This window comes from Sminthopsis crassicaudata, chromosome 2, assembly GCF_048593235.1.
Source record: "Sminthopsis crassicaudata isolate SCR6 chromosome 2, ASM4859323v1, whole genome shotgun sequence".
NCBI lineage: Eukaryota > Metazoa > Chordata > Mammalia > Dasyuromorphia > Dasyuridae > Sminthopsis > Sminthopsis crassicaudata.
Window position 1 is genome coordinate 511,225,719 of NC_133618.1, and position 13,833 is coordinate 511,239,551.

General features: G+C 53.3%; 2 protein-coding genes across 3 annotated transcripts; one reads left to right on the forward strand and one right to left on the reverse strand.

The window, feature by feature from the left end:
• Nucleotides 1-86: 86 nt before the first annotated feature.
• On the reverse strand, nt 87-8,054 carry ZNF219 (zinc finger protein 219). Its single transcript, XM_074294156.1, is given in 9 exon segments — nt 87-1,147; nt 1,412-1,543; nt 1,744-2,143; nt 2,145-2,675; nt 2,677-2,721; nt 2,723-3,140; nt 3,142-3,179; nt 3,450-3,535; nt 7,854-8,054. Coding segments are annotated over 8 exon segments (2,184 nt in total). The 5' UTR covers nt 3,456-3,535; nt 7,854-8,054; the 3' UTR covers nt 87-533.
• TMEM253 (transmembrane protein 253) lies at nt 2,610-13,471 on the forward strand. 2 transcript variants are annotated; one of them, XM_074294157.1, is made up of 8 exons: nt 2,610-2,699; nt 10,278-10,432; nt 10,653-10,774; nt 11,467-11,577; nt 11,667-11,723; nt 11,969-12,079; nt 12,210-12,356; nt 12,708-13,471. In XM_074294157.1, exons 3-8 carry the CDS (start codon nt 10,667-10,669, stop codon nt 12,777-12,779), a joined length of 606 nt encoding a protein of 201 aa, XP_074150258.1. In that variant the 5' UTR covers nt 2,610-2,699; nt 10,278-10,432; nt 10,653-10,666; the 3' UTR covers nt 12,780-13,471. The 2 variants fall into 2 exon arrangements, 1 of the variants encoding a protein (XP_074150258.1); XR_012486911.1 differs by lacking the exons at nt 10,278-10,432; nt 10,653-10,774; nt 11,467-11,577; ... (2 more) ...; nt 12,210-12,356; nt 12,708-13,471 and adding an exon at nt 4,259-7,652.
• The last annotated feature ends 362 nt before the right edge of the window (nt 13,472-13,833 follow it).

Sequence of the window (13,833 nt, forward strand, 5' to 3'; positions counted from 1 at the left end):
CCACCTCTGTTGGTAGTCCTGGCTGCTTCCTGGGAACTGACTGACAAACAGTAGGACATAGGCCGACAGAAGGACACAGTGCCTAGTGCCTTAAGACACCTGTTTATTGGGGAAAACCGGGTCTGTGGGGATCGTACCAAAAATAGCAACGTCTACAGGACCCCTGCTAGGGACAGGAGGAGGGTGGGACGGTCCCCCTCGTACAAAAATAAACTCTCACGGCTATGGACCAGCAAGGACTGGTGGGGTGGCCCTCTCTACCGGGTCCCCTTTCCCGCCCTCGGAATCTGCTCTCTGCCCCCCACCTCCGCCACTCTAAGGCACTGTGACTCTCCCCAGGACAGGGTGGACACCGCCCTCCAACCCACACATCCCAGGCTGACTTCTCCCGGCTCTGCCCAGATGTGCCTGAGGACTGGATGTGGGTTCCGAGCTGCCCCCTGCTGGCTGCCCTACCCAACTACCTCTAGTGATTTCCCGCTCCCTCAAGGTGAGCGCTCTCTCTCTATACTACCTGCCCCTAAATGGGCTCCCTATCGTTCCTGCCCTCCCACCCCAGCCCCTGCAGCCTCCCCCTGTCGGGACAGCCCAGGGCTCCCATTCCCATCCTGTGGAGGGCTGGGGGTCAACTCCCCTGACAGGACACAAGCTGAGGAGGGAGGGGAGGGAGCAGACTGGGGTGGCCTGCGACCCCGAGCCCTGCGGCTGTGATGCACTTGCAGATGCAAAGCCATGAGCTCGGGAGCTCCAGTGGCAAAAGGGCAGAAGAGGCAGCGGTGCAGGGAGCCCCCGGCCCCGGCCTCACCTCCGGTCCCCGCCCGCAGGGACAGGTCCAGAGGCTCGGCTTCGCCACCTCGCCCATTGCGCAGGGTCCTCCCGGGGCTCACAGGTTTTCGACGGGAGGGGGCAGTGGCGCTGGAAGGGAGGCGGGAGCCCATGGCACCCTCCGCCCAGGTTGGGGGCACGGGATTAGGTTTGGCCCCTTGGGATGGAGCGGAGCCCCGCTGAGGTGGGGGTGGAGGCTCCGGAGGCGGCCCCGGCCCAGCCCCACTCCTTTGCTCTCGATGGTGGCGCTGCAGGTGATACTTGAGAGAGCCCGACTGGGTTCCGGCGTAATCGCAGTGGGGACACTTGTAGGGGCGCTCCCCTGCAGAGAGCAGAAAATTCAGTTGAGAAGAGCTGTGCTCACCAGAGCCCCTTCTCTTTGTCTTTCATAGACTTGCAGGGTGGTCCCCTCCTCAGAGCTGTAAGGCTAAAAGGATTCAGGACCGACCCCCACCCATTTCTGCAGGTCCCCCCACAATTGTGACTCCCTCATAAAATGTCTGCCTCAGGCTCCCAAAATCAAGTGCTATGCTCTTCCTTCTCAAAGCCTGCATAACTTCCAGGGCCCAAATGAGCCTCATCTCACCTGTGTGAACCCGCAGATGCACCTTGAGGTGGTGGGCAGAACGGAAGGATTTTCCACAGAAGGGACAGTCCTTGCCCGAGGCTCCCCGGCCCCCTTCCGACCGTGTTCCTCCTACTAACAGCCCGTTCTCTTCTGCAATACATGTTAAAGAGTCGAGTTAAGACTAACAAAATGCGTGCTGGGGCTCCGTAAGACGGGGAAAGGAGCATCAGGGAATGAGAGGCAGAAGTGTAGGAACAGACAGCCAGGAAATATTGGGGCAGTAAAGGGCCTGAAGTGCAGAGAGAGAGGATGCTGCACGGGGTCACACAGACCGGTTATGTATTACGTACCCTGGGAGGCAGCAGACCGGGGCTGGCCCCCCGCAGTAGGACCAGGATGGCCCGAGCCTTCCCCTGGCCGCCTATGAAGAGAAGCCAGCGCTCCAAGGGCCCTGCTCCGAGTCCAGCTGTCGTCCTCCGCTTCCACCACCACCTCCTCTTCCTCTTCATCCTGCTCCTCCAGGCGGGGACGGCGCTCCCGAGCCGGGAGTGGGCGGAACCCCCCGAAGCCCCGGCCAACCCCTGGCTCCGTGCCCTCCCCGTTAGGCCTGGCTTTTCCAGCTCTCAAGCTCAGGTAACCCAGCAGGCCCGGGGGCTCGCCTCGATCGCCCTGTGGCGGGGCCGGGGCTAACAGCAGCGCCGGGCCCAGGGGCTCGTAAGCCAATAAGCCCAGGTCAGGAGGGGGCGGGGCCCCGGGGAGGCCCCGAGCCGGGCCCCGGCGCGCGCAGTGCTCCCAGCTTGCTGGCGTGCACCTTCATGTGGTTTTTGAGGAACCAGGGCTCCTTGAAGCAGCGGCCGCAGACCGGGCACGCGTGGTCGAAGGAGGCTTTATGCTTGCGCATGTGGCCTTTGAGGAACCAGGACTGGGTGAAGCTCTGGCCGCAGACTTGACAACGGAACTCTGGGGGCGCCGGAGGTTCCTCGGGGGCGGTGGCTGGAGCCGGGGCAGGCTCCGGCTCCGCCTCCGGCTCGGGTTCGAGCTCCGGGGCCGACTCGGATTCTGGCTGGGGCAGGGACAGGGGCAGGGGAAGAGGCAGGGGGAGGGATTGAGGCCCAGCCGAGGCGGCCGCCAGGGGGCGCTCGGGAGCGCCATGAGCCGTCAGGCTGTGGCGCAGCAGCTCCTCCTCCTGGCTGGACCCGAAGCTGCACAGGTTGCATTTCCAAGGCCGGTGGAGGATGTGCAGGTGGCGTTCACGTTCCGCGGCCGTGCGGAACTTGCCCTTTGCAGAAGGGACAACGGAAGGCAGGTAGAGTTGGGACCGGGGGCCGGGGCCGGAGCCGGAGCGGGCAGCTCTGCGGAGGGCGTAGACTGCAGGAGCGCCCCGGGCGCGCTGCCCAGCCGGGCCTCCCGCAACAGGGCGCGCTCCTCCAGCTCCAACAGCAAGCGCGCGGCGGGGCTGCGCGGGCGCTCCGGCTGGTGCGTGCGCAAGTGCAAGCGCAGCAGGGCCCTCTGCGCCGTGCGGTGGCCGCAGTGCGGGCACTGGAAGGGCTGGGCGCCCGGGTGGGCCCGCAGATGCAGCGCCAGAATCGAATTGAAGCGAAAGCGCTTCCCGCACACGGGGCACGGGAAGCGCCGGCCGCCCCCTCGGCTTTCGGGCCAGCCAGCGGCTCCCATTCCTGCCGGCCCCCCGCTCACGCCCGGCCCGTTGGAGTAACGCTGGAGGTCCAGCTCGCCGTCGAAGGCTGGCAGGGCAAGGGGGGCCGCCCGGGGAGCGAGGACGTGAGCCCTGCCAAGACAGGAGCGGAGGAGTCGGGTCAAGAGAGGATACAAGGAAGAGGGAAGTGGGGAACCGGAAGATAAGAACTATGGGGGCGGGAAAAAGGGAGGATCAAGGGACAGCAGAGCCCCAAGGGGAAAAGAGAGAGCTAGGAATCAGAGAAGCCAAGTAACATTCCTCCCCTCCAAACCCGACCCACCACCGACTCCGCACGCGGCTCCGGCCCGCAGCGGGGCAGGACAAGGGATGGGCTCCGGAAGGGGCAACGGCATCACTCACCTCCATGGGCTCACTTCACATTCTTTGGTGCCGGGGACTGTAGGGAGGAGGGAAAGCCTCTGGTGGAAGCGTCTGGGGCAAGGGGGCTGGAGAGAGAGAGCCAGATTCCCAACATGAGACCAGAGGCTTCCAGGTGGAAGAGATGAAAGAGACGCTTCCAATATAGACATCCTTTCTTTTCTCCTAAACTGAAGGGGGAGGGGCACCGGGGTTTCCTCTAATTCCTCCGAAACCGAAGCCCTGGGCCTCGCAGCCCCATCGCGCAGGAAGGGAGAATTCCTAAACTCATAACTCTTCCCTTGCTGACTTTTGCCAGTTATCCTGGAGTCTGTCTCGTGCACCGATTCTTCCATTATGAAGGGGAAGGGAGTGGACTTCATAATGCCCCCATATATGCCAGGTTGGACTGGGCATTTCCCTTGGTCAAGTGGAATTACCTAGCTTCCTGGTTATCCATTCCTTCTCTTTAGCCACTGCCTATCATGCTGGCCAAGTCTACCCTTCCTATTGCCTGAACCCTGTCTTTCTGCCTTTCCCCCTCATCCCCCCCTCCCTTTGCCTGGATTCCTGCTCCATTCATTTCCATTCATTACAGAGACTCATTCATGCATGGGAGAGAAACACCTCCCAGCAGCAGTAGCAGCAAGTCTGGAGACAGACAGGGGGGGGAGGGGCATGAGGGGGGAAGACAGAAACAGAGAAGGGATGGGAAAACAGTTGGGGAAGAAGGAGAGCAAAGGGGTTCTTCTGGCCTGGGAAAAGGGATCAAAAGTGGGAAATCCTGATAAAAACCATTCCTTTGCTTTTAGCACCCTGGAGACAGCCCTGATGGTACCTCACAGCCCCTTTGTCCAGGGCTGCTCCAAGCCAGGCTTTCCTTATCTCTGCAGGGGAGAGGTTCCCCTACACAAGAGGAGGATTACACTGGCTCTGAGCTCCACAGCCCCGGAGTGTGGGGCAGAGAGGCGGGGCTAGAGCCATCTGCACAGACAAGAGGCCCAGCACATGGTCTGGAAAGGAAAGGGTTAAAGTTTTCCAGGATAAGACTTCAAGGCCTGGTCATCCTAACTGGAGTGCTCAAGGAAGCTCTTTGCACTGAAAGAAAAAGTCAGGGGGCACTCTAGCCTACAAAGGAGGTCAGTATTAGGGATCAGAAACTGAACACAGCATCTCCAAGCTGAAAGAGAACATAAAGATCACCTAGTCCAACCTCCTTATTTTACAGTTAAGGAAGCTGAGTCTCAGAGAAGTGAAGGGATTTGTCTTGAGGTCACGAAATTAAGATAAACAGAGCTGAGGTCTCTACTCCTAGGCCAAATTTCTCTCTGTTATATCATGCTGACTGATCACACCAAAATACAGCATTGCCCAAACAAGTGGAAGAGATAACCTCAAATCACCCAGTCTTTCTTCTTGCCTTTACACAGAACTGTACTTAACCTGACTTCCTTGGAGTGAGGGGTGGTTCATCTGAAATGTGTTACTAGTCAAGATGGAGCTGTGTCCTTTCCTTTGACCTTTATTAACAAGAAAGCCTATCTGAGCCAGAGCAAGATCATTCTTGCTTCGAGAGAGAGATTATAATGACCTCTGGAGAGACCCTGCATGGCCAGGGATTCTATATGGAATGTGCTGAGCCTCCATCTGTTATCTGGGATCTATGACCCTTTAGGCTGTGGGAGCTTTATTATTAGCGTAATGTAGGACAAAGGAGTCCCTGTCTGTGGGTCACTGAGCCTACAGAGAAATGTGTCTCACTCTCAACATTAACATATCTTCCCTCATCCAATTCTGGAAACATTATGGGGGGAAAATGTTTTCTTGGAATCAAAAACCTGAAAGAACCTTAAGAGACTATGGTTAGTATCTCCTGGGCCTAGAAGAACAAGCAAATCAAGTGACTGTGAGATTCAGTACCATGGAGAGTACAATGGACTACCAGAGGGCTACCTTTGGCCACCTCAGTACCACAGAAAAGAAAATGACATACATCAGAATGGTCATCTTTGTCCTCTCAACATCAAGAAAGGGCACTGGAAAACAGAAAGAGGACATCTTTCAACTATACACCAAAGAAAAAGTGAGATAGTAGAGGGGCTTTTTTGTACTTCTCAATGTCACTGAAAATTAAAAACAAAAAAAAAGTCATGGAAAATAAGTGGAACTGCATTAATTTACTAGATATGAGGAGCAATGTCCTGCCAATTACAGTTTGTACATCCTGGGATCAATAACTGAAGAATCTATTTCTTAAAGCTGTCGAATTCTGGAGTTCTCTTGGGGATTCCAAAACATCCTGGTATACAACCAATCTTGTATATTCAAAGAAACTTGAGGATTAGGGATAGGGATACTGAATATCCAGAACCATTAACTACTAGATGCTTCATGAACTTCTCTCCAATGCCTCCCAGGCCCTGAAAAGGTTCTAGAGCTCTTGTCAAGGTCCAAGAGATGCAGGACCAGAGCTCAAGAGGGCTGGGAGAAATTATCACAGAAGGTTGTCTTCAAGGTAGTGGAGAGACATAATTCCCAAGCATAATATTAAAGAGCCATTAGGCACCTAAATAAACACCTAAATGATCTAAAATTAGAATTCACTGAGGATCTTCCTAAGTAGATCAAATTCTCCTAGAAAATAGTGGCCTGGAATGAACCTTAGAAACCAACCTAGGTCCACTTTGATACCATGAGTTATCACTATACTCTGGTCCTTTGGATTTATCCCAATCTAAAATTATATTAGAGGAGTCCTAGATTCTTTGAAATAGGGCCTGAGGTCCCATTAAAGGTTCATGGATGTATCACCTAGTTATAACAAAGCAGTGTATTTTGCATAAAGTTTGAACTAGTTCAAAACTCAAAAATCATGACTGATACAATGCTGATTTAGAAAAGCAACTTTTCATTCCCACTCCCCCCACCTTTTTCAAATACACATAAATCTTTTTATTCCTCGACAATCCATAACTTTTTTCAATCATATAACTAAAGAAGGTCATATGAGACTTAAGACAGGAATCACTAGCAAATTATGTGCCATCCTACTGGCCCCCAAGTCTAATGTAGGGGGGATTAGAGATATAGAAGGACAGGGTCCTCCAACTATAAATGGGTAGAGAGGAAATGGCAGGTAGATGAGACTGACCAACTGAAGTGCCACTCAAGATTGGCCCTCATGCCATCCTGGACTATGTGGATTGCCAACCAGTGACCCCTTAGGATCAAAGTGCACAATAAAATAGTACTTTTATGGTCCAGAAACATACATCTCTAATTCTTCCATGTTAAAAACTTGAACTCTCTGTAAAGAGCCCAAATATTCCTGAAAGATATTGCTGAGACCAAACAGCTTACAATAGGACTTACAGAGAAGGTGGGGTAGAAGGAAGTATCAGTCCAAGGACCTATAGGCCACCCCAGTCCACAAGTAGTACCATGATTCTCCCTCAGATCATCTAAACCTGTGTGGCTAAAGGGACCCAATGAACCAAAGCTTTGGCACCCCTCAAGAGAGAGGTACTCAGCGTCAGTATCTCCAGATATAGAGTAAAAGCTATTTTTTCCAAATTCACTGTTCTGGGGTAGGCCCTCATTCTGGGACCTAAACAGGACAGGAGGGAGTAAGGTATACTTACTTGCCCAACCAATTTCAGGCTAATCAGTGGAAATGCCCCAGAGTCTTGGCCTACACCCAAAGCCCAACATGACCCTCTCTTGGTGGTTTCACAAGGCCACCGGATTGAGCAGGGGATGAGATTAGTGAAACCCCCAGGTTCTGTAAACAAAGTTGAACGATATCTAGGCTGGAATCCCCTAGATGGGAGCCCCAGCCCCCGGATGGAAATCTGAACGCTCTTTGGGGGGAAGAGCCTCCTTGCTGCCCTGCCAGTAATTGGACTGGCAAATTAGACTGGATTCACACAGGGATCTCCCCACCCCCGCCCCAAACCGATACGGAGGAGAAGAGGTGGGCAAAATGATTGGGGACAGACTCCTGGAGGGAGCAGCCAGGGGCTCGACTAGCCCATCTCAGGAGAACAAAAGCGGAGCTTCAGCCGCTGCCTCGGCTGCCGGCGGGCCGAGCTCTTTGTGACACTTTGTTTGGGACTCAGAGAGAAACAGTCCTTCTTCCCCCACCCCCATCTCTTCCCTCCCACCCCCACATCCCAGAGCGGAGAGGTCGGATCCTCACCCCCTCCCTAACCCCAGGCCCTACCTACCTGTGCCCCGGATCGCCCACCAACCCCCGGCTCCCCAACCCCGCCAGCCCCGCGCCCCCGGCTCCTCTCCACTCCTCTTCCCTCCCCGCCCCTCCGGGCCCCTACAAAGACGCTCGCTCCCCCTCGCCTGGCCCTTCCTCCTGGGTCCCCGCTCCCCGCGCCGCCGGGACCTGGACCCCACCTCTCTCTGGGCCCCCAGCTTCCCGGGCCTCCCCGGCCGGCCCCCGCTTTGGGAGCTCTGGGCGAAGTTTGCTCGGGGCCGAGCCGGCGCCCCTCCCCCGCCCCCGCCCCCTGCACCTGCTCCGAGCTGGGCGCGGGGAGCGCCCCCCCCCGGGCGGGGGGGGGTAAGGAAGGGGCCTGGGGCGGGAGCCGGGATGGCGGATGAGGTGGGGGGGGAGTGAGAACGGGAGGGGGGAGAGGCTACTCACGAGCCCGGGGCGGCGGCAGAGCGGGCGGGCGGGCGGCGGGCCGGCGGCGCGGGCGTCAGCGTTACGTGGGGCCGGGGGAGATGCGCTGGGCCCCGGCCCCCCCGCCCCCGGCCGGGCCCGGCCCCCGCCCCCTCCCCCTCCTTCGGTCCCCCCGCCCCCGCCCCTGGCCCGCATTGTGTGGGGCAGGAGGCGGCCCCGGCCATTAGCATGCGGGGGGCGGCGCGGCCGGGCTAGGAGCCGAGCGGGAATAAGAGCGGGGTCCCAGGGACTGGGGAAATAGGGCTAGGCACCTCGGTGTTGGGCAAAGAGAGCCAGGAGCGAACGAGATGGAGTGAGGTTGGAAGATGGGGGCGCCTTTCTGGGGAGGGACCAGGTGATAAGGCTCAGAGGATGAGGCTTTTTTTTTTAAAGGTCATCAGCTTTCTCACACACACACACACACACACACACACACACACACACACACGCACGCACGCTCACACATAGCCTCCCTCTTTACCTCCCCCCTACCTTCCCCCGCCTTGTATCCCGGCAAGACTGCCCCTTACCAGGCATTTAGTTTCTCATCATTTATCTGCATAGTGTATAAGTGAGAGAGTGTGTGTGTGTGTGTGTGCGCGCGCGCGTGTCTAATCTAGTCCCTCTAAAACTGCGTTTTAGTGGTTATATTTTGTACCCATCACCAACCTCCAACCACACCTTGGTAATCTTCAAAGTTAAAAAATATAATAGCTGGTTTACGGTTATATTTATAAAGCTATTATTAAATGTTGTAATAATGGCTGTCCTCCCGGTATTGGTCCCAGTGTGATTCTCACATATCGCAATTCTAGGCCGTTAAGGAGCTGAGCACAGCTATCGTACTTACATATTACTACCCTGCAGGCAGTTGTGCATCCTTTCTCCACCTCCCCTCGTCCCTACATCCCCATATACAACCCCACAAACAGGTGCCCAATCCCAATCATAATCTTTCCAGGATTTTGAACTATAGGGAAAACATCACACTGAAACTACAGAAGGAAGAGCCTGGGAATAAGGTGTGGTGAGGGATAGTTGTTCCAGGACTAGGGAATAGGAAAAGGAGGAAAAGGAAGGGGGGGAGGGAAGGAGAGAAGGACCTGATGGAAAAAACTGCCAATAAAGGACAGACATAGGCCATAACGTGGACATTATCTTCTGCTTGTTTTCAATCTGGAATGGTGGAATTCATCAGTGAAAATAGAAGATATGGGAGTAAAAACTAGAAGTAAAGCACCAAGAGTGGTAGTGGTGAGAAAAAACAATAGAAGCAGCTAGTTGTAGTGGAAATAAATAGCTTTGGATTAAGAGCCAAGAGTTCTGGATTCCAGTTTTTACTCTACTACTTCCTTTCTATGTGATCTTAGGAAAGTTAATTAACCCTTTTGGCCCTCAGATTTTTTATCTGCAAAATTAGAGGGGGTGGGAAGGCAGTTGAATTAGATGATCTTTAAGGTTTATTCTAGCCCTAATTATAATTTTATTATAATAAGATTTTGTAGCTGGGAGGAACTTTGAAATTTTTCTTGTAGTTGTTTTGCAGACAAACAAGCTGGGAACTCCAGAGATCAAATAATTTTTTTCAGTCATACAGGTCACAAGTAAGTGTAGTAATAATCTGAACCAAGATTTCAACTCCAAATCCAGTGCTCATTCCACTATGCAAAGAGATGAGGTTACTAACCGGAGAATCATTTCCTCTCATTTAAGCTCAAGCTATTAAATACTAGAAAAAGCAAGAACAGTAAGTACACAAATCCAAAATCTAGGTTTGAGCAGACTAGCCTGGCTCCAATATGAGGTACCTACTCAAGTCATGTTCCTGAAAGAATCTGGAGGGTGGAGAAAACAGCTTCCTTTCCTACTTATTTCAATTAGGTAGATAGAAGGACAGAAAACAGTGGGAAAGAGGGAAAGACTAAGCATAATATTTGTGAGGTGAAATTCTATCTAGTTCACGGAGAGGATAGGTGCTAATAGGTGATGACAGATCTAGAGATCTGGAAAAATGGGGATTGAGGAAATGGAGATGAGAGACTGATTAGGGAGATGAATATATAGAAAATAAAAATGGAGGCATATGAGACCTCTAGTGCCAGGGAAGTCTGTTGGAAGGCTGGTGACTTCCGAACCTTAGTTATCTCCCTTCCCTCCAGCAAGTCACAAGAACTTTTACCCTGGCCCCACCCTGCCCTTGACAATCCTTTCATGAAGGGACTGGAGTGTTCTTCAAGCTTTTCATTCCCTGGAATCCACATTATCAGAACAGCCAACTGTTTCCTGCCCATCTGAAGAAGTCACCAGAGATTCGGTATGTTTGAGTACGAGAACTTAAGCTCCCTGAGGCAATTACAGGTTGAAACTAAGTAGATGGGTGGCTGAGGCAGTAGGCTAAGGGAAGGGACAAGCAAGGTTTGTCCTTCTGTAAGCTTAACCTAGAAAAGGGGTAACTTTTCTGATCTAGATGACCCTGGGCCCAGTAGAGTGGAACAGTGTCATGTCCCTGGGCTAAAGCTGTGAGGTCCCTCTAGGTTCCAGTAAAGTCATGGAGGAGAGAGAGATCCTGCCTGCAGAAGAAAGGCAGGCAGTTCGGGAAGAAAGGTTGAGGCATTGGGCCCAATATCGAGAGAGTGGACGTCTCCTGGTATTGTCGGTAAGATTAGACTTCCCCAACTCCTTCATTCCCTCCACAATTCCTTACATAGTGTCCAGCCTCCGAGAATTACTCCACCTCTCCTTTTCCTTTCTCCAGATTCCTTCCTCACCATACGCTTCCCCCTCTTTCTACCTGCACCTCAGGAATGAGAGAAGCTGGGCTTTGGTACAGTGGAAAGAGAGCCCTAGATCAGTAGTAAGAGATGTGGATTCAAAATCTGGCTCCAACTCAGCTGTATGACACAGAGCAGGTCATTTCCCCCTGAAAGCTTCAGCTTCCTCATCTATAAAATGGAGGGGGAAAAAAAATTTCTTCCTTTTTCCTGGTTTCTTCCCCACCACATCCTTCCCCCCCTCTTTTTACCTGCACCTCAGGAATGAGAGAGGCTGGGTTTGATACAGTGAAAAGAGAGCCCTAGAACAGTAGTTAAGACATGTGGATTCAAGACCTGGCTCCAACTCAGCTGTGTGACACTGAGCAAGTCACTTCCCCTCTGAGAGTTCCTGCTTCCTCATCTATAAAATAGAGGGGGAAAAACTATTTCACAGGAATATGTAAGTAAAATATCTGGCAAACCTTAACTACTATATAAATGTGAGCTATTATTATGGAGAGCACAAAGGCAGACAAAAGTGAAAACTACCACTTGTTATAACCCCATCTGTCCTCTCCTTCCCCTCCCAAATCAGGTGAGCCAGCTCTGGATGGCAGTGGCTTCTGTATTCTTTGCTGTTTCCATTTCTTGCCTGGAATCAGACTGCCACATGAATGTAGCACTACCCCTGTGGCCAGGAGTTTCGGTGAGACCCAGGGAGTGTGAGGGGAGAGTTCGAGTTATCTCTCTACACACCAAGGCAACAACTCAACATTAACCATTCTTAACCTTCAGGGTCTCCTTACTGGGATCTTGACACTAGAACTTCGAAGAACACCCCGCCTCTGGAAGGTGAGTAGGGGTCCTGATCACAGAATTCTCCAGATACCATTGGGCTAATGACTAAACTTGGAGGAGATCCATGAAATCAGTGTTTCCACTTCTCAGTAGAGATGGCTAAGAGGAAAAAATGAGACAGATTGCTGGGGTAAAGGCTCAAGGTTAAAGATGGGGAGAAAGTGGTGGGCCATACAATCTGGGCTGGGTGATCTGCTCTTTGTCTTGGACAGGATCAGATTAAATTCACTCTCTGGCAGGTGACAGCTATGATGATACTGAATTTATTTGGAATGATCCTGGGACTTGTGGTGGTGGTGGTCCAGGGAATGAAGCTGGCCTTGGGTCCAGTACTATCAACTTCTTACCAGGTACCATGAAAGGAGAAAAGGCATGAATAAAAGTGATTAGAAGAGAGGCTGGGAGGAGTAGGGGGCAGGGAGAGTCATTCAGTGGAAAGGGGAAACTGCAAGTACCATCCCAGACTCCATCTGCCTGCAGTGGGTTGGCTTGCTGATCCTGGAACTGAGTGCAGAGGCCTTCATCCTAGGCGGAGTTCTAGCTTCTGCCTTTTCCCTCCTCCTGCTGAGCCAAAGAAAGCCTGGATGCTGTGGTACTCGGAGACTTCGCTACCAGGAGCTACAAGAGGTACGAGGTCTGAAGAAGATGATGTGGCAACTGAATGCTTTTTTTCTGCTCAGGGACATTTAAGAGGAAAGGATAGGCTCCTGGGCAGGGCTTTGATGAAGGGTAGCAAAACCCGGAGCAGGAAAAGTCTGGGCCTCCCAGTCCTAATCCATCACTGTCTAGCTATCTCGTTCCAGCCATGGTGTATCTAACTTGGGGGGAGGGGAGAGGGGAGAGGGTTGAAAGCAGCCAATATTTCTGAGTAAGAAATAGAGAAAGCAGGAGGGCTGCTCAGTCCAGGTTCTTAGTTCAGTTGTCTCCTCTTACCAACTGCTCTTATCCTGACCAAGCACCACCGTGTCTACCTTTTAGGGCCTATCAGAAATGGAAGAAGTTAAAGGTACTGAAAATATTCCTTCTACAGCTTGCGCAGCAAATGAATGAATCAGGAAAGGGAACAGAGGAGTATTTCTGGAATGCTTTTTAAGGATGGACCAAATGCTCCTTGATCACCCTGTACAGACACTGATGCCAGGGGAAGGGAGGAGGAAGGGCTCCTCTGCTTCCCCACTCCCGGGATCTTAGCTCCCCGAAATCTCCTTCAGCAGCCGATTTGGCCTGAGAGGTTGGACTCCAACCAGACTTAGGGAATGCCACCTAGGGAGGTGACCACTGCTTCCGCTTGGCTCAAGCGTGGGCATGGGCTTCTCCCTTTCCCCGACCCGGGCAGATTTGTTCTTGAAACTGCGTCTTCCTTCCTCAGGGGGATGATACCAACCGCCCCAATTCATAATCTCTCGAAAGCTCCCTTACTGCCTCCTGAATCCCCTCACACCTGTTGCTGTTTCTTTTATGTATTTATCCCTCCGCCAGCCATAGTCTGATGCATCAGTTCTCAATCTGACCCTTTTCCTCCATCCATTCCCTTCCATCCTCATCCATTCTCCAGCCAATTCCTCCCCCCGGGCTCCATTATCCCATTCATCGCATTCCGGCCTTCTACAATTCACCACCTTCCCCCACCAGCCGCAACTTGCCCAGTCCTTTGGTAAGAAAGAGGGCAAAGAACTACAAATCCCAGCAGATGTCCTTACCGCTTTGCATGCTGGGAAATAAAGGTCCTTCTCTGTGCAACTGGGGGCGATATGGATACCTTGAGTGACGCGCAGCGCTAGAGATCTGCCCATCGCGGTCCATCCACTTGGTTCGCGCACACTTCCCTAGGGTCCCGGCAACCAATAAGCCGGAAGGAGCTGGGCGAGGCGGGAGGAGGGGGGTAAGAGGTGTGGGGCTGGGAGTAGCTGACGTGGATCCGACCTGCATCTGGGCGGAGAGGTGGCTGCATCCCAAAGGGCGCTGCAGCGCGGCCGCCCGGGCGCGGGAGCACGTCTGCCCGCGAAGCGGCGGCGGGAGGAGGGGCGTCTTTGCCCCGGCCGCCGAGCTCCCCTGGAGAGTCACCCCTGCCCTACCCCTTCTTCCCACTGCAAGGCATAAAGCC

Coding starts and splice junctions, on each gene's coding strand:
- TMEM253 (XM_074294157.1), top strand. CDS start 10,667: ATGGAGGAGAGAGAGATCCTGCCTGCAGAAGAAAGGCAGGCAGTTCGG. Junction 11,578..11,666: donor CCCTGTGGCCAGGAGTTTCG/GTGAGACCCAGG, acceptor CTTAACCTTCAG/GGTCTCCTTACTGGGATCTT. Junction 11,724..11,968: donor GAACACCCCGCCTCTGGAAG/GTGAGTAGGGGT, acceptor ACTCTCTGGCAG/GTGACAGCTATGATGATACT.